General features: G+C 50.2%; 1 protein-coding gene across 1 annotated transcript; it reads left to right on the forward strand.

The window, feature by feature from the left end:
- Positions 1 to 5,590: 5,590 nt before the first annotated feature.
- LOC309400845 (T-complex protein 1 subunit theta-like) lies at positions 5,591 to 7,246 on the forward strand (the record flags this gene model as incomplete). The annotated part of the gene is made up of 1 exon (XM_081969543.1): positions 5,591 to 7,246. The coding sequence occupies one exon, from the start codon at positions 5,591 to 5,593 to the stop codon at positions 7,244 to 7,246; it is 1,656 nt and encodes a 551-aa protein (XP_081825669.1).
- Positions 7,247 to 23,474: the final 16,228 nt, after the last annotated feature.

Here is a 23,474-nt window from a genome sequence, read left to right on the forward strand (position 1 = left end):
CCTTTTCCCTGGCGAAGAAAAGTCTGCTCCACATTTTGTAAGCTTTTTTCACAAAGAGGGAGAGAGAAAAAACAAGAGGGAGAGAGAAAGAGAGGAAAAAAAAATCCCACAATAAGTCACCGACATTTCTTGGGCACAATATCACCCGGCGAGCGCTGCCTTCTTCCCAGGGTCCTTGCAGGATTCGCATTCTATCCTTCTCGGCCTCCCTTGGACTCCCATCGGAGGGTTTTCCCTCTCCTTTGTTTTTGTTTTTAAAAAAACCGAGCCAAATTCTCCTGGCAGAGGCCTTATCTTGCGTAAGAGAGCGGCCGGAGGATGGTGAGGACCGATCGGCCGATGGGTGGGGAAGGAGAAAGGCAGAGAGAGAAAGAGAGAGTGGGGGAGAGGAAGAGATGGGAGAAAGGGAGCAAAGGAGGGAGGGGGAGAGGGAGAGAGAAAGAAAGGAGGAAGGAGAGAAAGAGAGGGGAGAAAGAGAGCGAAGGATGGAGAGAGAAAGAAAGGAGAGAAAGAGAGGGGACAGAGAAAGAAAGAGAGAAGGAGGGAGAGAGGGAGAAAGAGAGAAAAGAGGAAGGAGAGAGAGAGAGGAGAGATGGAGAGAAAAAGAGAAAGTAAGGGAGAGAGAAAGAGATGGGAGAGAGAGAAGGAGGGAGGGAGAGAAAGAAAGGAAGGAGAGAAAGGGGTCAGAGAGAGAGAGAGAGAGATGGAAGGAGGGAGGGAGAAAGAAAGGAGGAAGAAGAGAAATAGGACAGAGAGAGAGGGAGAGAGAAAGAGAAAGATGGGGAGAGAGAAAGAGAGCGAGAAAGAGACGGGAAAGGGATAGAAAGAGGGAGGAGGAAGAGGGAAAGGGCAGATGGAAAAAGAGAAGAAGAGATGGGGAGGAAGAGAAAGAGTGGGGAGAAGAGAGGGGGTGAATGGATAGAGGAGGCAAGAGAAAGAAAGGTGAGAATGAGAAAGAAAGAGAGAGAAAGAGAAAAAGAGAGTGGGAAGAGAAACAGAAAAGAGGGGGGAGAGAGAAAGCGAAAGAAAGAGAGGGGGAAGAGAGAAAGGGGAGACGGAGAAAGAAAGACGGAGAAAGAGAAACAGAGAGAGTGGAAAGAGAAAGAGAGAAAGAAAGAGAGGAAGAGAGAGGGAGAGAGAGAGAAAAGAGAGGGAGAAAGAGAAGGAAAGAGAAAGAGAAGGAGCAAAGCTGTCTGGAAAAAGGCTTCAAACAAAAGGCAGCATTCAGTTCCTCAGTTAGCAGACATTCTTGTATCGCAGGTAGTCCTCGACTTATGACCGTTTGTTTAGCAACGTGCTGGCATCCCAGCACACGTGGGGTGCCATCGGTCCTTAAAGCAGACCCCCCAGGAAAATTAGCCGGCTTCCTCCTCCTCTTTTCTTCTGGAGTTCCATAACAGAGGTCCTCGATTTACAACCATTCATTTAGCAACCGTTCCGAATTACGACGGCGCTGGAAAAAAGTGTCTTGTTTTGACATTTGGGACAGCTATTTTTCAAGAGGCACCTCTCCAATCGATACCATAGTCCTCGACTTACAACCATTGACTTAGCAATGGTTCAAAGTCATCATTAAAAAGTAACTCACGGCCAGTCCTCACACTTATGCCCATCCCAGCATTCTGCCCTCTCCCATCATGTCATCAAAATCCGGTCAGTTGGCCACGAGCTCGTATTTATGACAGTCGCATTCCAGTGTGTTTGTGTGTGTGTGTCATGGTCACCTTTTGTGAACCCCCCCCATTTTGCACACTGAAAATGTGAGTGAGCGCACGGCTTGGAAAACATGGCTAAATAGGACAGCATGGCGCCGGGGCGCTACCGTTTCGGCTAAACCAGTACGAATCGGCTGAATACCACCTCTGCTCCAAGCTGGTTTCTGACAAACAGAGACAAGGTGTGTGTGTGTGTGTGTGTGTGTGTGTTGTGTGTGTGCCTGCGTGTAGCCGGATTCATTTAAGGACTGCACAATTCACTTAACACTTGCAGAGATTCGCTTAACAAGCGTGGCAAAGAAAGCCCGTAAAATCGGGCGCGACTCCCGCATCCCCCTCCACCAGACGTTCCACCGGAAGTCCACAGGTGGTATTCAGCCGGTTCGGATCAGCTTGCCCAAACTAGTAGTGGAAATCGCAAGTGGACCGCCTCGGCTCTGTGCCATCCTAATTTAGCCACCTTTTCAAGCCGTGCACATTGGCGAACCGGTAGGGAAAGTAAGTGAATCCCACCCCTGCGGAGGTCGTTATCTCGAGGACTAGCGCTTCTGTAGATGGAGGGAATCTTGGTTTGTGACGTCGTCAGCTGGGTGGCCGTTTTGGAAATTGTTTCGCCGAGTCTCTGGGCTTTTGGGGGGGGGGTTGGGGGCTTTTTTGGAGCCGATTCTGGCATTTCTATGAAGTCAATTCTCACTTTTCAGGGGGAGAAATTTTATTTTTGTAATTTGGGGCGACAGGTGAGCTAAAATATTGGCTGTATTTTTTTTTTTTTTTAACAACGGAGCTGGTTCACAGCCTGTTCTTGCAACCTTGTTCCTGAAATAGTCTGGCTTTTGTAGTGAAATCCAGGTGACCTGGATAATCTCTTGCCGAAGCCCTTAAAACTCTTAAGGAGCATCGCGAAGGAAATGACAGCAAGTCCTCGACTTACGACCACAAGGGAACATTTCCGGAAATGATATTCAGCCGGTTCGGATCGGTTCGCACGAACCGGTTACCCAGCTGCACCGCCTCTATGCCGTCCTATTTAGCCACGTTTTCGAAGCCGTGTGCATGCGTGCAAGCAAAGCGCATGCCGCGGAAGGGGCGCACGCTCACAAAGTGAGCGTGTGCATGCACAGCAAACCAGTGTTATACTTCTGTGAAACCCACCTCTGAACATTTCCGTTGCTAAACGAGACACTGGTCACATGAATATTGCCCTGTTATGACCACTTTCCTCGCCACCTCAACTTAGGACGCCAATGGAACGTTTCCGTTGCTAAGTGAGACGCTGGTTATGTGAATTTTGCCCCGTTATTGCCTCCTTCCTCGCCACTGTGGTTTAAGAGAATCACTGCGGTCGTTAAGTGAGTCACACGGGGTTGTTAAGTGAATCTGGCTCCCCTCATGGACTGCGCTGGTCAGAAGGTTGCAAAAAAGGACCCCGGGATATGGCGACCGTCATAAATATGAGTCCATTGCCGAGCGTCTGAATTTTGATCCCGTGACCACGGGGACGCTGCAACGGTCATAAGTGTGAAAACTTTTTTCAGTTCAGTTATATCTTCAGTTATATGCAAGATTATCATTCAACCAGTCAAACTTGGAGCTCTGCATTGCAAGGCCATCATTCAACCGGTCAAGCTCCCAGTACTGGATTGCAAGACCCCCCATTCATCAGTCAAGCTCTGAGCCTGGAATGCAGGGCCATCATTCAACCAGTCGAGCTCCGAGCCCTGCATTGCAAGACCCCCATTCAACCAATCAGTCTCCCAGTCCTGGATTGCGAGACCCCCATTCAACCGGTAAAGCTCCAAGCCTGGAATGCAAGGCCACCATTCAACCGGTCAAGTCCTAATTCCTGGATTGAAAGACCAATATTCAACCGGTCAAGCTCCGAGCCTGCATTGCAAGACCAGCATTCAACCGGTTAATCTCCCAGTCCTGGAATGCAAGACCCCCATTCAACTGGCAAAGCTCCAAGCCTGAAATGCAAGGCAATCATTCAAACGGTAAAGCTCCCAGTCCTGGATTGCAAGACCAATATTCAACCGGTCAAGCTCCGAGCCTAGAATGCAAGACCCCCATTCAACCGGTCAACCTCTGAACCCTGGATTGCAAGGCCATCATTCAACCGGTCCAGCTCTGATGCCTGGAATGTCCCAACCGCCATCAAACCATTTGGCCCCCATTTCCTGTCCAAGTTAAGGATCCTGCGATACAAAAGTGGACCGAACACAGCTGGATGTCCGGTGGATGGGCAAGACTGGGTCAAGCCATTGGCCGCTTCCTGGAATGCTCCAGTGTGACATCATCACCCCACAAGCCCCTCCCACCACAAACCACCGTTGACCGGTCGCTTCCATCCTTCAAGCCCCTGCTGTATTTCCTGGTTGCTGTGGACCACTCCCCAGTTATTGCAGTAGGTTGATTTTGAGGTTCCGGGAGGGACGGACACCGTTGGCAGAAAAAATGAGGAATAAACCCCTAGAAAGTGGGGTACCGCTGGCCTCCTTGGTGTATTTAATCTGGAATTATTGGGGATGAAATAGTCTGAAGAGGGGAGTTGAGGTCCGCCCGTCCTCAAACGGCTAAGGTTGAGAAACATTGCTAAGGGGGGAGAGACCCCAATGCAACAGGTTTTCGATGCTGAAATGGGGCGGTGAGCATTTAACAGGATAGACGTGGAATCTATTAGTGCTTATTTCGCTGTTCCTTCCTCTTAATTTACACCCCAGTGCCTATAAACAAAACCCAGGCGAGGTCCCCAGCTCTAAAAGGGTTTGTAAATTAGAAGAGAGAAGGAGGGGAGGGAGGGAAGATGTAGAGTGGAGAGGGGAGGCAGCGTACGAGATGATGAAAGCATTTTATTATGTTCTTTGGAGGATTTTATGCCGCCCTTCGTTGTACTATTAACTGTATTATTAGCGGGAGGCCGTGAAGAGAGAAAATCAATGCCGGAGGTGAAGCTTTAAGCCAAATAGCTATGTTTTTAGCGTTGGTTAGGGGTAGGGAGCAGTGTAGGATAGAATGGGTAAACTGGGCTGAGTAGAATTGAGTTCAGTAGACACAACTCTAGGGAACAGTAGTGAGTTGAGCAGAGTAGGATAGAATGGGTAGAGTAGAGTTGAGTAGACAAAACTCTGGAGAGGAGTAGTGAGTTGAGTAGAGTAGGATAGAATGGGTGGGCTGGGTTGAGTAGAGTTGAGTAGCCACACCTCTGTGGAGCAGTAGTGGGTTGAATAGAGCAGACATGATGGAGATAGTGTAGGTTGAGTTGAGTAGAGGCAACTCTGGGGAACAATATTGGGTTAAGTAGGCTAAGTAGAATGAGTTGAGTGAGTTGAGTAGAGACAACTCTGGGAAGCAGTTGTAGATTGAGTAGAATAGAATAGAATGGTTAGAGTAGGTTGAGTAGAGTAGGGTAGAATGGATAGGGTAGGTTGAGTAGAGTAGGGTAGATTGACTAGAGTGGGTTGAGTAGAGTAGGATAGAATGGATAGAGTAGGTTGAGTCGAGTAGGGTAGATTGACTAGAGTGGGTTGAGTAGAGTAGAGTAGGGTAGAGTGGATAGAGTAGGTTGAGTAGGGTAGACTGGATAGAGTAGGTTGAGTAGAGTAGGGTAGAATGGATAGAAAAAGTAGAGTAGAGTAAGGTAGAATGGGTGGAGATTCCTCATGAGAGGAATTAAGGAGAGAGGGTCTTGAAAATAAAGTGGTTATCCATGATGGTAGAGTTGGAGGACTTTCCTCCCCAGTCGTTGAACAGAAGGCTTCCTTCTACTAATCAATCTCTGGAACTAAAGATCTTCATTTGGACCTCCTCAAGTCCTACTTGACCCTGGATGTGGGATCCCCTTCCTACTCCAGCCCTTGCTTCTCTCTCCCCAGGTCATGGCAGCTCACGTCCCCATGCCCCCTGGTCTTCCTCAGATGCTCAAGGCGGGCATGAAGTACTTCAGCGGCTTGCAGGAGACGCTCTTCACCAACCTGATGGCCTGCAAGGTGTTGATGCACTGTCTACGCACCTGCTATGGTCCCTTGGGACACAACAAGTTGGTGATCAACCACTTGGGTAAGATGTTCCATTCCTCCCATGCCGCCACCATTTTGAAGGAGCTGGAGCTGGAGAGCCCCATGGCTTGCCTCTTGCGTTCCGCCGCTGAAACGCAGCAGGAAGACATGGGAGATGGCACGTGTTTCGTTGTCCTGCTAGCTGGGGCCCTGCTGGAGAACGCGGAGAAGCTCCTGAGGTCCGGTGTGTCGATGGTCCACATTCGAGTGGGATATGAGATGGCTTGCAAAGAGGTCCTACGGCTGTTGCCGGGCCTCGTCTGCGTCACGTTGAAAAACCCCCACAACCAGGAGGAGGTGCAGCGTGTCTTGCAGTCCATCCTGGGCAGCAAGATTTTCAGCTACCAGAAGTTCTTGTCCAAGTTGGTGGCCACGGCCTGCATCGCGGTGGCGCCGCCTGACCACTCGGCGTTCAACCCAGATCTCATCCGTGTCTTCAAAGCCCCAGGGGGTGGCATCTTGAACTCTTACGTCTTGGAGGGGATGCTCATCCCCACGGAGGCAGAGGGCATCATCAAGCGAGTGGAAAGGGCCCGAATTGCGGCCTACTGTTGTCCCTTTGGCATCTCCAAAATGGAAGCCAAGAACACGGTCGTGTTTGAAAACGCCGCCCAGATGAAGAACTTCGAGAAAAAGGAAGAGAACCTCATCGCCGAACGGGTCCTGGGTCTCGCGAAAGCCGGGGTCAACGTCTTGGTGGTGGGGGGAAGGGTGGATGGTCTGGCCCTCTTCTACGCCGACCGGTGCAGGATGATGGTGGTGCGGCTGCCATCCCGGACGCAGCTCCAGCATCTGTGCAAAATGGTGGGTGCCACCTTACTGTACAAACCCGACATACCGTCGCCCGAGGACATCGGACGCTGCTATCGTGTCTACACCACCGAGATCGGCAGCACCGTCATACTGGTCTTCAGTCAACACAGTACGCCGTGTCCTTTGGCTACGGTGGTCCTCCGAGGAGCCAGCGACGAGATGCTGGACTGTCTAGAAGTGGCTGTCCAAGATGGTGTGCAGGTATACAAGAACTTGGCCACCGATGCACGGTTCTTGCCAGGGGCTGGCGCCACCGAGATGGCCCTCTCGGTGCGCCTGAGCACTCTGGGCATGTACTACCCCGGATGCGAGCAATATGGAATTTTGGAGTTCTCCCAAGCGTTGAAAACTCTCCCGGCCACATTGGCGGACAACGCAGGGCTGCCGGTCAATGAGATTATGGCCAAGATGGAAATCCAGCATCAACTTGGGAATCAGAACACCGGCATGCTGCTGGGAGCGGAAGAGGCCAGCACTATGGACACCGTCATGGAAGGTGTGCTGGACCCATTTGTGGTGAAATACCGAGGTATCGTCCTGGCCACTCAAATAGCAGTGATGTTGTTAAAGGTCAGCGACATCATGGTGGCCAAGAAGAGTGGGGGTCCCAAACCACGAGGAGATAACCCCAACTGGGACAAAGAACCAGACGCGTTGGATTGACAGGCCCTCCTTTCTCCACAAGAGCATCCTATAAGTAAAGTACCAGGCCTGCTGTGTGTAATGTATGCGTCCTTTTCATTTTCGACTAATAAAATCTTGGTGTCCATCAAAAAGTTTCTTGCTTTCCATTCCAGCGTTGAGTAGCGGGTGAGACACATCTGGGCTTTTCCAACAACGTCCCTCTTGCTTAACTTCTGGATCTGAATCGAGGTGCGTTCCAAGGATGTAGAGAAAAGAATTATGGGGAAAGAACCAGAATCAGAATAGAGTTGGAAGGGACCTTGGAGGTCTTTTAGTCCAGCCCCCTGCTCAAGCAGGAGACCCTATATCATTCCAGACAAATGGTTGTCCAGTCTTTTCTTCAAAACCTCCAGGGATGGAGCACCCACAACTTCTGGTGGCAAGCAGTTCCACTGGTTAATGGTCCTCCCTGTCAGGAAATCCCTCCTTAATTCCAGGTTGCTTCTCTCTTTGATGAGTTTCCACCTGTTGCTTCTTCTCCTGCCTTGGAGAATAGGTGCCCCCCCCTCTTCTTTGGGGCAGCCCCACAAATAGTGGAAGACCGCTATCATGCGGTATTCCAGATGACCCTGTAATGCCTTGAAGGGTGGAGTCTGGGCAACTGAATGGAGCTGAGCGTTTACTGGCCAGATGCCCTCCCTGTCCCCAGTACGGAGTTTTTTTTCCCAGAGGCATAGAATCAAAATCACGTGGAGTATTAGTACCACTAATAAAGTACCACTAATTACCCCACGTAATTTTGATTCTATGTTTATACAACCAAGGATCGTATTAGCTTTTTTGGCTGCTGCCGCACACAGCTAGCTCAATATCCAAGTGACTCTTCACTGGGACTCCAAGGCCCATCTCACCGTTCCTGTTTTCAAAACCCAGCTTCGCCAAATCTAAACCAGAACTCCCTCACGATTAATATACATATATACATTTGGGCATTTGGGCATACCAGGGGTTGTAACACAAATACATACCTATTTCCCTGGCTCAGCTGATAAGGAGGAGAGCCTGTGGCTTAGTGGCTAATACATCTGCCTAATATGTAATACAGCCCAGGTTCAAATCCCAGGAAGGGAATGGCTAGCTGATAAGAGCTAAATAGCTTGAAATAGATCTATACTAGTCTCCCTTTATTTATTTATCAGCACAAATACAACACAAATATAAAAAGGCAACATTAAAAATAAAAATATGGTTTTCTGCCTGGATGGTTTTCTGTAATGAGCCGAAGGACAGAAAGAGGGAGTAGTGAGCTCCCTCCCATATTTGGGCATACCAGGGGTTGTAACACAAATACATATACATATATATATATATATACATACATAGTCCTCCACTTATGACCCCAATCGAGCCTAACATTTCTGTCGCTAAGTGAGACAGTTGTTAGGTGAGTTTTGCCCCCTTTTTCAACTTTCCTTGCGTCGGTTGCTAAATGAATCACTGCAGCTGTTGTGAAGTGAATCCAGCTTCCCCGTTGACTTTTGCCGGTCGCAAAAAGAGGATCGCGTGACCTCACGTGACCTCGGGACGCTGCAACCGTCGTAAATAGGAGTCAGTTGCGGAGCATCCGAAGTTTGACCACGTGACCACGGGGAGGCCACAACGGTCGTAAGGGTGAAAAACAGCCCATTTTTCACACCCGTTGCGACGTCGAGCGGTTACAAAATCCACGGTTTTAAGTCGAGGGCTATCTGTTGTTTACCGCGAGAAGGAACTGGGGGTGGGGGTGGAGGGGGGGTGCGTCCTTTGGCTCTGCTCCTGCGCCGCACCTGCAGCTCTTCTACCTCCCCATCCAAAAGTGGCAATTAGCAAATGCAATTCTCCGTCCAGGAGTAATTAACTAAACGGCCTGCAACGAGGCGCATTTCTCCGTAATCAATTAAATGAAGGCAGGTCGAGTTTTCAGGTGCAGCCACTCATTTGGTGGAGGAACGGCGTGGATTGGGCGCCCTGTGCCAGCGGAGAGGACGGAGGGGCATAGGGGGCAGTCCCCCAAAAAATCCCATTCCTCACCCTTACGACCGTTGCAGCATCCCCGTGGTAGCGTGATCGAAATTCGGATGCTCGGCATGTACTTAACGACGGTTGCAATAGCGGACGTGGTCGTGTGATTTGGGTGACTTTTTCGACAGGCAGATTCGACGGGGAAGCAGCGTCCGTTCACCACGCCCTGACCACCGCAGAGATTTGCTTCACAACCGTGACAAGGAAAGTCGTAAAAGGAACCAAATCGGTCTTCGCACCGGTCTCGCTTAATGACTGAGACATTGGCTGGCTCGCGGACTTCCCCAGCTATCCGGGTGGCCCAAATCTTTTGGCACGGTGGTCCTGCAATTCTACTCCACGCCTAATTTGTCTCACACAGTGGCCAGCCCGGAGGGGGCGGGTATGTGTGTGTGGGGGGGGGATGGGGAGAGTCCGCAAAGAAGGGGATTGGAACAGGCCTTCCCACCGCCGTTCTTCCTCCCCACACCCAGCCTGCCTCCGCCACCCGCAAAAAAATGTCTGCGTTTGGAGTGCAAAGCCAGCTGTTTGCAGCCTGTTGCTTCCAGACTCGAGCGAGCGTCCAGGGACGGCTCTCGCACCGCCCGCCAAGCCTGGAAACGCAGCCAAGTGACCCGGCGAGGAGTTAAGCTGAGTTTGCGATGATTCATTTGGCGGTTCCAAGCGGGAGCCCGCCCCGGTAGCAAGGATAATGCGCTGTGCCGCCCTTTAATATTTTAAAATCCTGCTGCTCCTGGATAATCTGCGTTTGAAGGCGTGCGGTGGATAAGGGCCTCTCTCGGTGGAGGGAAACATGAGGACTAGCCGCCTTTTTCCTGTTTTCATTTCCTCATTTCCCATCCCTGCCTTTGGTCCTCCGTGGGCAGCTGTGGAGGGACTCAGATCAGCCCCCTGGAATGCAATTGGCGGCTTGTGCATCCCTTTGTTTGCAAAGAGGGTAAAACGATGCCGATTTGGCTCCAGAGGGGTACACACACTTGCACACAAACTCAGCGACACAAACACACACTGCCCTGTTTGCACAAGGAGCTTTGGAACAATAAACGAGGCTTCTTCAATTCTTCCCATTCAGACCTTTTGACCTCCGTTGGGAGGACATATTTAACGCCTTTGTGTAAATCTAGGGCAATTTTTGAAACGCTGGCTGGGGAATTCTGGGAGTTGAAGTCCACCCATCTAAAAACACGCTGATTGGGGAATTCTGGGAGTCGAAGTCCACCCATCTTAAAGCATGCTGGCTGGGGAATTCTGGGAGTTGAAGTCCATTCATCTTAAAGCATGCTGGCTGGGGAATTCTGGGAGTTGAAGTCCACCCATCTTCAAATTGCCAAGAATAAGAAAGACTGACTCTCCATCACCTCCACCAACAGCCAGACTCCGGCAAGGGGCTTGGAGATTCCTATTCACCCGAGACCCCCCCCTCCACTCCACCACTTTTCCTGAGCAGCTTCATTTGCCCCCAACGGCGGGGTCCCTGCTAATGGCGACATGGCGACCCAGACTTCGTAAAGTGGGCCCAGGCTCCAGCTGAGCTCTGTATTCAAATGCCGGCCATCAACTCTGAAACTAAGGAGTGGGGTTGATTTTGAACAAGTCTCAGCACAGTGGGGTGATTTCCCCCCACCCTTCCTCTTAAAAGTCCTCTTAGGGGCAGAAACCTCTAAAAAGCAGAGCGTGATCAGTACAGAAATAGCGATAACAGAATTACAGAGTTGGGAGGGACCTTAGAGGTCTTCTAGTCCAACCCCCTGCTCAAGCAGGAAACCCTATCTGTACCATTTCAGTGGCTGTTCAGTCTCTTCATAAAAGCCTCCACACCTTCTGGAGGCAAGTCGTTCCATTGTTCACTTGATTTTGGGATTAGTGAATAATAAAATAACTTAGTTGGAAGGAGCTTTGGAGGTCTTCTAGTCCAACCCCCTGCTCAAGCAGGAGATGAGACGTGTAAGAGCCATCAACCCATGGAGCAGAAGTTGTCTTCGGAAGTCGTGGGAGCTTCATCCCTGGAAGCTTTCAAAAAGAGTTGGGGGGGCTGCCCTCTATCAGAAATGGTGTAGGGTCTCCTGCTTGAGCAGGAGGGTGGTGGTGGTGGGGTTGGACTAGATAACCTCCAAGGTACCTTCCAACTCTGTTAAAGAGCTGTTATCATCCCAGACAAATGGGTGCCCCAGTCTCTTATTGAAAACCTCTAATGTTGGAACACCCACAAGCATCACAGACTTGGAAGGGACCACCTGAGGTCATTTAGTCCAACCCCCTGCTAAAGCAGGAGATCCCCATACCATTTCACACTAATAGCTGTCCAATCTCTTAAAATCCTTCCAGTGTTGGAGCCCCCACAACTTCTGGTGGCAAGCCGTTCCACTGGTTAATTTTCCTCACTGTTAGGAAGTTTCTCCTTAATTCCAGGTTGCTTCTCTCCTTGATTAGTTTCCAACCATTGTTTCTTCGGGGGCTTTGGAGAATAGGCGGACCCCCCACTTCGTTGGGGCAGCCCCTCAAATATCTTGTCCCCCCTCGTCCTTCTTTCCTCCAGAGTAGAGAAACCCCATTCCTGCAATTGTCCATTGTGTATGTTTTAGCCTCCGGTCCCTTAAAATCATCTTTGTTGCTCTTCTCTGCACTCTTTACAGAGTCTCAATATGTTTTTGTTTTTATATCCTGGATACCAAAACTGGATGCCGTATTCCAAGGGTGGGCAGAAGGACGTGTTAAAAGGAGCTTCCTGGGACCCCTTTGTATACCACAGATCAGGGATGGAGAATAAGCACCGAGGGCCCAAACCAGAATTTGCATGCATGTGCCAGAAAGTCAAAGAAAGCCCAAGACCAGCTGGCTGACGTGCACATGCCTGTTTTGGGCGTTGTTTTCAGGGCTGAAAAACAGCCTGGAACTGCCTGGAAAATGCTCCCAAAACTCCCCCAAAACACCTCAAAACCGCCCTGAAAAGTGACCTGAAAACAGGCCAAAAAGAGCATGAAAACGCCCTGAAAAACAGCCCCAAAAATGTCCTGAAAAAACAGCCCGAAAAATGGCCCAGAAAATCGCCCCAAAACATCCCCCAAATGGCCCAAAACTGGTCTGTAAACTGGCTTGAAAAACAGCCCCCCAAACAGCCTGGAAAATGGCATGAAAAACGCCCTAAAAACGCCCTGAAAAACAGCCTAAAGTGAAAAAGTGGCCCCAAAGTGGCCTGAAAACAGCCAGAAAAATGGCCTGAAAACGGCTGAAAAACAGCCTAAAGTGGCCTGAAAAGAGCCTGAAAAATGGTCTGCAAAACGGCCTGAAAATGGTCTGAAAAACAGCCTGAAAATGGTCTGAAAAACGGCCTGAAAATGGCCTGAAAACAGCCTGAAAACGGTCTGAAAAACGGCCTGAAAATGGTCTGAAAAACGGCCTGAAAATGGTCTGAAAAACGGCCTGAAAACGGTCTGAAAAACGGCCTGAAAATGGTCTGAAAAACAGCCTGAAAAACGGCCTGAAAATGGCCCGAAAAACGGCCTGAAAAACAGCCTGAAAATGGTCTGAAAAACGGCCTGAAAATGGTCTGAAAAACGACCTGAAAAACGGCCTGAAAATGGTCTGAAAAATGGCCTGAAAATGGTCTGAAAAACGGCCTGAAAATGGTCTGAAAAACGGCCTGAAAATGGCCCGAAAAACGACCTGAAAAACAGCCTGAAAATGGTCTGAAAAACGGCCTGAAAATGGCCTGAAAACAGCCTGAAAACGGTCTGAAAAACGGCCTGAAAATGGTCTGAAAAACGGCCTGAAAATGGTCTGAAAAACGGCCTGAAAACGGTCTGAAAAACGGCCTGAAAATGGTCTGAAAAACAGCCTGAAAAACAGCCTGAAAAACGGCCTGAAAATGGCCTGAAAAACGGCCTGAAAAACAGCCTGAAAATGGTCTGAAAAACAGCCTGAAAATGGTCTGAAAAACGACCTGAAAAACGGCCTGAAAATGGTCTGAAAAATGGCCTGAAAATGGTCTGAAAAACGGCCTGAAAATGGTCTGAAAAACGGCCTGAAAATGGCCCGAAAAACGACCTGAAAAACAGCCTGAAAATGGTCTGAAAAACGGCCTGAAAATGGCCTGAAAACAGCCTGAAAACGGTCTGAAAAACGGCCTGAAAATGGTCTGAAAAACGGCCTGAAAATGGTCTGAAAAACGGCCTGAAAACGGTCTGAAAAACGGCCTGAAAATGGTCTGAAAAACAGCCTGAAAAACAGCCTGAAAAACGGCCTGAAAATGGCCCGAAAAACGGCCTGAAAAACAGCCTGAAAATGGTCTGAAAAACAGCCTGAAAATGGTCTGAAAATGGTCTGAAAAACGGCCTGAAAAACGGCCTGAAAATGGTCTGAAAAACAGCCCAAAAGTGGCCTGAAAACAGCCTGAAAAATGGCCCGAAAAATGGCCTGAAAATGGTCTGAAAAACTGCCTGGAAACAGCTCAAAACTGGCCTGAGAAATGGCCTGAAAAACAGCCTGAAAAACAGCCTGAAAACCACATGAAAAACGGCCTGGAAAACGGCTTGGAAAATGCCCCCCCAATTGGCCCAGAAAATGGACTGTTTTTTAGGCGTTTTTGGGGACATTTTCGGGACGTTTTTTGGGACGTTTTCGGGACGTTTTCTGGTTCTCCAGTGCCCATGATGACCAGCTGGCGACGGCACTCATGCCCACTTTGAGGGCTCTGTGTGCCATAGGTTTGCCATCACGGCCATAGATCAATTCTCCTGTTTGTGGCATGTTTAAAACCTGTCCTGCCTCTGTGCCTCCCTCGCGTGGAGAAGCTGGATCTGAAGGCGAAATGGGGGTGGGGGTGACCGTGGGGTGAGGCAGAGCTGGGGAGGGGGCAGCAGAAGGGGGTCTCAGCCACAGCAGGAGGGCTGTGAGGAGAGGTGTGAGGAATCAGAGGTGGAAGAACAGACGGAGAAGTGTGACTGGCGGAGGGAGAGAAGGGAGGAGGGGGACTCGAGGGCACCAGGGGTGACATTGCAGGAGCACTGCCCCCTAGAGTCGGGAACGACTAGCACATACGTGTGAGGGAAACCTTTACTTATATATCAAATAAATAAATATAGGTAGTTCTTGACTTACAATGGTGACCATTCAAAATTACAATTAGCCCTGAAAAAGGCTATGACCGTTTTTCACACTTATGACCGTCATAGCATCCCCAGGATCACCTGATCATAAATTCAGACGCTCGGCAACTGACTTGTATTTATGACGGTATCATGTCATCCCTTCAAGTCAACGAGGAAGTCAGATTCCCTGAATGACCACGTTACTCACTTAACCGCCGCAGCGATACACTTAACAGCGGCGGCAAGAAAGGTCGTAACATGAGGCAAACCTCCCCTGTCTTGCTTAGACGTAGAAATTTTGGGTTGAAGTTGTGGTCATACATTGGAGGACTCTCTGTGTTAACATCACGACTGTAGCGTTTCACTTCACGACGCCGTCAGGAAAGGTCATAGAATGGGGGGGGGGATACTCCCTTAACCAATCTCTCGCTTAGCCACATAAGCGTTGGGCTCCCTTTTGGTCGTAAGTCGAGGACTACCTATTATCCTCCTGGGAAAACCTAACTTAGAAAGGACAAAAGCAGTGGGCATCCTTCGCGCTCTCTCGTCTTGCCAAGGAGCATCGGCGATCGCCAATCCGTCGCGATTGAAAATGGAACAAAAGCGGAGCTGCCACGAGGGGACCAAGGACGTCAGCCGGACTGGCTGTGGGAGAGCAAAAGGAGATGACCTTCCTCTGGGCCTCCCCGATTTGGCACACACCTTTCCGGACGCTAAATCAATCCGGCTCACCGAGGCCAGACACTTATTGCAAAATAAAAAGAGAACGGAGGGGGGGGGGAGGAGAATTCTTGGCTCATCGTGGGATTTCAACTCTTTTGTCCTGTCTGCTTTATGTCCGGGTGGCCTTTTGCTCATCTCGCTCCCTCGACAGGTTCCCAGGCCTTTTGAAGGCTCGACGCTCCAGGAGAGCCGGCTTATTCTCTTGGCGGAGTAACGAGCAAACCTTTCCAATCCGTCAATATTTAACTTCGCCGTGGGGGCCATGCCACAGCTCCTCTGACCCACTCTGGAGATTCTCCGAGTCATGTGTCCGTCGGCGTCGCCCGCCCTACCGAGGCCTCGGCGGCAGACGGCTGTCGTAGTAACTGGAGAGAAGGGAGACAGGCTGGAAAAGCAAGGAAATCCAGGAGTTAGGGGGCTATTTTGGGTGGGGGAAAGAACCCCCCCCAATGTTGCAAGATATTGGATGGACGCGTCAGTTTTGTTCCTGAGATCCAGCTTGATGAGGAAACAGGAGTTGGGGTCAGGCCTGTAGCCATCTTTCCTTTCGGATCTTTGGCCTGCCACACTTTCTATTATTCTATGCATTTTCTATTGTGGGAAAATGGGAGGCGGGGATTGTACGGAGTTAGATGCTATGTAGCCATAACACCATTCTTTCTAGAAAGCCAAGGTCATCCTTTGTCTCTCCACCTCTGCACCTGACCGGAAATTGATGGGTGGATTCTGTCTTCATGGCAGTGGGAGATTGGACCATGGGATGGACTTGTGGGTGTGGGGGGCAGGATTTTGAACTTTCAACTGGGTGGGGAAAACCGGGAAGCTTTCAGATTCGGGTTTTCCCAGATGTGCCAACATGGCTCTCTTAATAAATTGGGACTTTGAGCAATACTTTGCCTCGGACTCTGATTTACTTTTGGATGCTATTTGGAAACCAGTTGGTTCCTCGAATCTCAGACCAGCAAGTGAATTCTTGACCATTCTTCTCAACTTGGCAAGTGGAAGATAGGTGGACTACAACTCCCAGAATTCCCCAGCCAGCTGTCCACCCATCTTCAGGTCACCGAGATGGAGAAGCCCTGATTTAACAGATCACCATGTTTGATCTTACGTCTCCCAGTTTTTGAGGGTTAATGTGATCTCCCATGGTCACGATCCATAGTCCACCAAAGTCCTCACCGTGTTTCTCCTGTGGGGTGGGACACCCCGAAATGAGCTTCCTGCATTGTCTTAATCAGGGACCGTCACTGAGTGGGTTGGCCGTCCTCAGAAACAGGAAGTGGGTTGTGTGCTCCTAGTCAGCTCGTAGCATCTGGATGACCTTGGTGTCTAAGCAAGGGGTGTGGCCCGCCAGCGGGCAGTGGAGCTGGCAGCCGATTCGGAGAGTGAGGAGGTTGGGGAGGAAGATGGCCCATTCCTGGAGTCTGGGGAAGGCTCTGATGAGGGCTCTGGGTCGGAGGCAGAGCGGGGGCCAGGGCCGTATGCCAGTTATCAGCTGCCTTCGGAGTCAGAGATCAATGGGGCAGAAGAACAGCTGGAGCCTGTTCCCAGTGTGCGCATGCGCAGAGTTGCCAGACGAAGGGAGCAGCTAAAGAACAGGGGTCAACTCGGGAGTAAGGCCACAGGTGGATGGTGAACGGCCTCTCCCAGAGGGAATAAAAGAGGAGCGAAAGGGGAGTGGAGTTTGCAGGAGGCCATTAGTTCGCTTCATTGGTTTGGAGACTCCTTGCCAAGTTTTGCCGAGATCGGCCTGGCAGCTCTCCAAGCCAGAGAAGGTCTGTGACCGTAAATCCTCCCTTGAAAGACTTTGCTGGATGCGAAGGAGCAGAATTCAGTCAATTGATAAGAGGGTTTTTTGCCGGTGGCTTTACGGAACCATGGTTGAGCAAAAACCCATGAAGCATCTTGGTGTAACCAAGTTATGCCGTTATACAGCTCGACTTATGACCACTGTGCAGCTCAACATTTCTGTCAGTCCGTTCAGTGAGTTTCACGCCCTTTTATGACCTTTTCTCACCGCGGATGTTAAGTGAATCCCTGCAGCCGGTAAGTTAGTCACCCGGTTGTTAAGTGAATCTGGATTCCCCATGGACGTTGCTGGTCAGACGGTCACAAAAGGGGAATGCAAATACCGCAAAGGTCGTAAGTATGAACCAGTTGCCAAGCATCTGAATTTGAATCACGGGATCGTGGGAATGAGCAAAAGTCGTAACTGTGGGAAACGGACGTAAGCAGAGGTGGTATTCAGCCAGTTCTCCCCAGTTCGGGCAAACTGGTAGTGGTGGGTGAAGGTGGCCCTGCCCGCCCCCCCTCGATATAATGTGCAAGCACTGAGCATGCACAAAAAGCAAGATGGCGGCGCCTATGGGGGTCTGGCCGGCTGAGTTACTACCTACTTGGCTGAACTGGTAAGAAGCCACCTCGGCCGCGTGGGTCCCGGATGCTCTTTTCCGGCAGAGAATGACTAACCATGGCTACCACTCAATCCTCGCCTATTATTTTGAAGAACTGTCATCCATTCTGCGGGAACATGAGTTGTTTTCTTCTTATTATTTTATTTTTTTTGGCAACCCGTGCCCGGAAAAAACGAACCGGGAAAATTAGCCGTTACGACAAAAATCTGCAACTTTAGCATCAGTACGCCGTGTTCCTCCTTTCCACGTCGCCTCTCCTTTGCCCCTTCCCCCCACCCCCACCCCAACCCGGCACCTTCCAGAGTCATCGAGGCACACTTATGCCTTTGCATGCCTCCAATGCACAAAACCATAATTGCACACTTCTTCCACGCCGGGGATTGCCAGATGAGAGGCTGGGCAGCGATAATCAAGGCCTGATTGGCCGCCGTAAGAGCCCTGCGGGGTTTTCTGGCCACTGGATTTTGCAAGGGCTGTGGGGGCTGAAAAGACCCCCTCCCACACATACACACCACTCTTCCACCCAAGCTGGTCCCCTTTCACCTTTGAGTAACACCCGCACCCACGGAGGAGTGTGTCAGGTTGTAAAAAAAAACCATAACGGGGGGTGCACACGTTGCACCTTGAGCTGTGCCCGTTGCCCCGCTGCCAGGGGGGTGGGCAAACAGGCAGGGGATGTGTGGGGTGTGTGTGTGGAGAGGCAGGCAAGCAACCCATTCGTACACACCATGCCAAACCGCGGAGTTCGGCGTTTCTACATAAAAAGCGAAATGTCATCAGCGTTATTTTAGATGGAAATGTAATCAAAGCTTCTTCCCGTTCCTTTTGTCTTAATTAGGGACTATTGATAGGTGTTTCTTCCTCTCGAAGCGAGAGAGTGCCGGGGTGTCTGCGGATTAATAAACTTTCCTCCCCCACCTCTCCCCGGTTTCCCCCCAGCCCCCTCCCCACCTCAAGAGCTCCCCAGGTAGCTCTGCTCTTCAACTCGGGCTGCTCCAGAGCCCGGAGTTGAAGGAAGACGGAGCTGTGAAATTACACAGCCAGCAGCCAAGATGCCACCTTAACGGGTGTCAAACACACAAGCACACACACACACGCACAGAGACACAGCGAGACACACACACACAACTCAGAGGCAAACACTGGAAGGTGTCACATCCATGCCCCGTGGATGCAAAGAGATGGGAGAGTCGGGAAGAAAGCGAAAAGAAAGAAAGAAAGATGGGAGAGAAGGAGAGAGCCCAACGCGACCTCTTCTCGCCCTGCTCGAGAAAGCGGACTAGGGGGCACCTCGCCAAAGCCAACTCGCCGCGAGACAACGCAACAAAGAGGGACGTTCAATGAATCTCGACGGAATTAATAAAAGAAAGAAAAGCGATCCCGAAATACCTCAGTAGGCCTTGACTTGCAACTGCTCGTTTAGCGACTGAGAAGAATGACTTAGGATCGCTTACGACTCTTGCCACATCTCCAGGGTGAGGCGATTTGCACTTAGATGCTTGACAACAGACTCACATTTATGTCGGTTGCAGTGTGCGGGCATCACGCCCAAGGAGCAAAGTCAGTGGGGAAGCTGGATTCCCTCAACGACCAGGTTGTCGTTAACTTAACCGCTGCGGCGATTCTCTTAACAACCGCGGCAAGAAAGGTTGTGCAATGGGGCAGAAATTCACTTCGCAACCATCTCACTTAGCAGCAGGAATTTTGGGCTGAATTCTGGTTGTAAGTTGAGGACCAACTGTGCAAGAGTTATAATAATTTCACCGAAAACGCGGTCACCCATAATAAAATTGCCCGGATATAATGCTTGAGATGGCGTTGAATTGTCCTTCGGCGAGTTGGCCTGGACCAGGGGTGTCAAACTCGATTTCATTGAGGGCCGCCTCAGGGTTGTGTTTGACCTTTCGGGGCCCGTATGGGTGTGGCCAGAATGGGTGTCGTCAGCTCAACATCACTCATGTCGGGGGTGCCTGTGGTGTCCCAAGCACTCTGCCAGCGAAAATCAGCTCCCGAGCTCTGTTTTAGGCTGCAACTTCCTCCTGCAACCCTCTGCCAGTGAAAATCAGCTCCCGAGCTCTGTTTTAGGCTGCAACCACCTCCTGCAACCCTCTGCCAGCGAAAATGGAGCTCAGGAGAGCCGCATGTGACCCTCGGCGAGCTCCGTTTTCGGCTGCAACAGCCTTTTGCGTCCCCGCGGGCCAGATCTAAGCCCTTGTGGGCCGGAACCGGCCCCAGGGCCTTGAGTTTGACACTCCTGGCCAAGACCCTCAAGAAAGAGCCACCACAACTACAGAGGAGATCCAGGAGGGGCATCTGTGCCCCGCCTAGAAATGGGCAAGACCCCCCCCCGGCTGGTATTTTTAAGCACAACTCACCCAGTTGTTTCCTTCTTCCCTGTCTCGCATGGGCATCCAACCGACGCCAACGCGCGGGCACCCCTCTTCCAAACCATGGTTTGCTCAGCTCCAGGAGCAGCACGTTCGTGAGCCTCAACCCCAAGACCTGTGAACGCTCGCAAAGTTGTTGGTGGCACCAGGAGTATCACAACCATGGAGAGGGAAAGCGGGCTGGTTATTCCGTGAGCTTACTCTCAGGATAAGATCACAGTTCAGGATTCGAAACAATGCACAACTCTGGTTTAACGGCAGTCAGAAGAAAAATCTATTCATTGCATTCAACCGTGAGCTGTATATCCAGGAGTAGGATTCAGCCGGTTCGGATCGGTTCGGCCGAACTGGTAGCGGTTTGGCGGCCTGGGTTGCTGGAACCGTCAGTGACCCAAGCTTGCCACGCCCCCAAACCGATTCTCCAGGAGGCACCATAGGTGCCGTCATCTTGTTTTTCACTTCTGCGCATACGCAGAACAATTTTTATTGCACTGTGCATGCGCGCACGAAGGGTGCCCATGAGCGAACCAGTAGTAGTGCCTGCCGGAACCCACCCTTGGGTGGGATTCAGCCAGTTCGGATCAGTTCGGGCAAACTGGTAGCTCCAACGATCAGCTGGGCCCGGACTACTACGCCTTAGCGGTGTTACTCGTGCAGCGTGCAAAAACACCAAACCGGCTGTATCAACCACTGTGTATATCCTGTATATCTTGCGTGCTGGCTGGGGGATTCTGGGAGTTGTAGTCCAGGGGGGTCTGGGAATTGTAGTCCATCCATCTTAAAGTGGCCAAAGCTGTATCTATACCCCACATGCTGGCTGGGGGATTCTGGGAATTGTAGTCCAGGGGAGTCTGGGAATTGTAGTCCATCCATTTTAAAGTGGCCAAAGCTGTATCTATACCCCACATGCTGGCTGGGGGATTCTGGGAGTTGAAGTCCACCCATCTTAAAACGGCCAAAGCACTCCCCTAGACCCTTTGCCCAGGTTAAAGACACCCCCCCTTTAAAGACCCCAGCCCAAAAAAGCAGGCTCGGGGTGAGTGTTTCTCAAAACCAGCCAGCGCTCAAGGACGCAGCCTGTTGGATGCCGGCCTGTCTTGGCAGGCGAATGTGAGAGAGGTCATAAGAAGTCCTGGAGAAAATCCGTTGCCCCCCGCCTGCCCTCGGCTGCCCATTCGCCAGCCTTGCAGCTGTTGTACACTTGGCCTTCCAAAACTCCCGGACTGTGGGAATGGGAAGACATTTGCCTGATCGGCTGCCCCGGGGGCATGATGGATGTGGGTTTTAAATTAAAAAAAAACACACACACCCTATTTTCCCCCTCTTTTAATAAGTGTTTGGTTCCTAAGCATCAGAGAAGGGACTCAGACAAATCTTTTGTTCCTGAGATTTGCTCAAGACACAGGTTTCAAGCCATGCTGTGGGACGGTGTGCCCCATATACAGTATATTATATATTATAGATATATATTCAGAGGAGGGGGCTACGGGAAGCAGGGCTGCAAGCCAGGCCTTTCCGTCTAGAGTTTGAAAAAAAATGTGAATTGTTTGGGAGGGTTTACCTTTCAGGGCTCTCTAAAACCTCCCCTCCCCCCCTGAGTCACTAGAGGTTAGAGGGGAGGGGGAGAGAAATGTAATCCATAAATGTGGGGGAATAAAGTTGGCTGGCTAGGGGAGGCCCCGGGGCAAGGACCCCTCCCCAGCTCCCTGGGCTGGTCCAGCTGGGAAGATTTTGCAGGGAAAGCATTTTGCAAATGAAGCGTGGGACGGAAGAGCTGGCCAAGCAAAGGGATGGGTTGTTTTTTTCTCTCTCTCGTCAAAATGAGGCAATAGCAAAGAACGTGCCAGCACGTCTATCATCTTTCTGTCTGTCTGTCTGTTTATCTAATCCATCCATCCATCCATTTTCTATCTGTGTCTATGGCAGCCCTGAAGCGGCCAGGGGCAAATGGCATCTGTCTGTCTGTCTTTCTGTCTATCTGTCTGTCTGTCTGTCTGTCTGTCTATTTATCATCCATAATCTATCTATCTAGCCATCCATCCATCCACTATCTATCTATCTATCTATCTATCTATCTATCTATCTATCTATCTATCTATCTATCTTCTGTCTGTCTGTCTATCTATCTATCTATCTATCTATCTATCTATCTATCTTCTGTCTGTCTGTCTGTCTATCTATCTATCTATCTATCTATCTATCTATCTATCTATCTATCTATCTCTATCTCTACCTATCTACCTATCTAGGTAGCTAGCTAGCTAGCTAGTTAACAATCCATATCTATCTATCTATCTATCTATCTATCTATCTATCTATCTATCTATCTATCTCTACCTATCTACCTACCTAGGTAGCTAGCTAGCTAGCTAGTTAACAATCCATATCTATCTATCTATCTATCTATCTATCTATCTATCTATCTATCTACCTACCTACCTACCTACCTACCTACCTACCTACCTACCTACCTACCTACCTAGGTAGCTAGCTAGCCAGCTAGCTAACCATCCATCCATCTCTATCTATCTATCTATCTATCTATCTATCTATCTATCTATCTATCTATCTATTCTATATCTATCTATCTATCTATCTATCTATCTATCTATCTATCTATCATCTACCTACCTATCTACCTATTATTCATTCCATCCATCCATCCCATCCACCCACCCATCGTATTTCCCTCTTTCCCCCCCTCTCTCTCATCATCTATTTTATTTGCCAGCCCTCTCACTATCCAGGGTGACCCCGCCTGGCTTCCAACTCAGCAAGCAAAATGCTAATACCGACAAAAACATAATTTGTGGCTTCTTTCACACACCTAACCTGGTTTACTGAGAGAGAGGATGCAACCCCCCCCTCACCCTGCCCCTGGGGATGGTCCTCTCAGCCTAATCCTTCCACTGAGACCCCTGGACCTCCCTCTCCTGTCCTGTCCTGAGTTTGCACTCAGATGAAGAGGAACCGAGTTAGATGACGGTTTGAGAATCGCGACCCGAGCCTAAGCGTGATTCGCCATAAACCGCCTTCTGTCTGCGTTGGCCCGGATTCGTTTTCTTGCAGATGCGGCTTCTTCAGGCGCCTTCGCCAGCTGCTTCTCTCCTTACACACACACACACACAAACTCACAAACAAGACACACACTTACACATGCACACAGTCTGCCTCAATTAACACCTCGGAGAAAGGAGGATGGCAACCATGGGATCTGCTGACAGGCTGCTGGGGGAAAAAGAAACGGAAAACGTTTCTCTCCTTCCAGCAATTCTGCTTCCTTTCAATGCCCCCCCCCTCAAAAAAAGAATGGATTTTGTCTCTCTTATCGCGTGAAAGGATCGAATCCCCCACGCCCCCAGTTTGATTCCAGCTCTCTGAAAAATATGGGGGAAAAAACAGCCAGGACAACAGTACCTCTGAGCATGTTAAGTTAGCCTCATCACCAGTCCAAACCGTTTGGCTCCCTCTTTCATCCGTCAAGAAACAGGCAGTTCTCGACTTACAACCGTAACCGAGCCCCCCCCCATTCCCCATTCCCATCGCTAGAGTGAGACAAAAGCGAATTTCGACTCGTTTTTACGACCTCGCTGGC

Source organism: Natrix helvetica, assembly GCF_964273705.1.
Source record: "Natrix helvetica genome assembly, chromosome: W".
In the NCBI taxonomy this organism is placed as follows: domain Eukaryota; kingdom Metazoa; phylum Chordata; class Lepidosauria; order Squamata; family Natricidae; genus Natrix; species Natrix helvetica.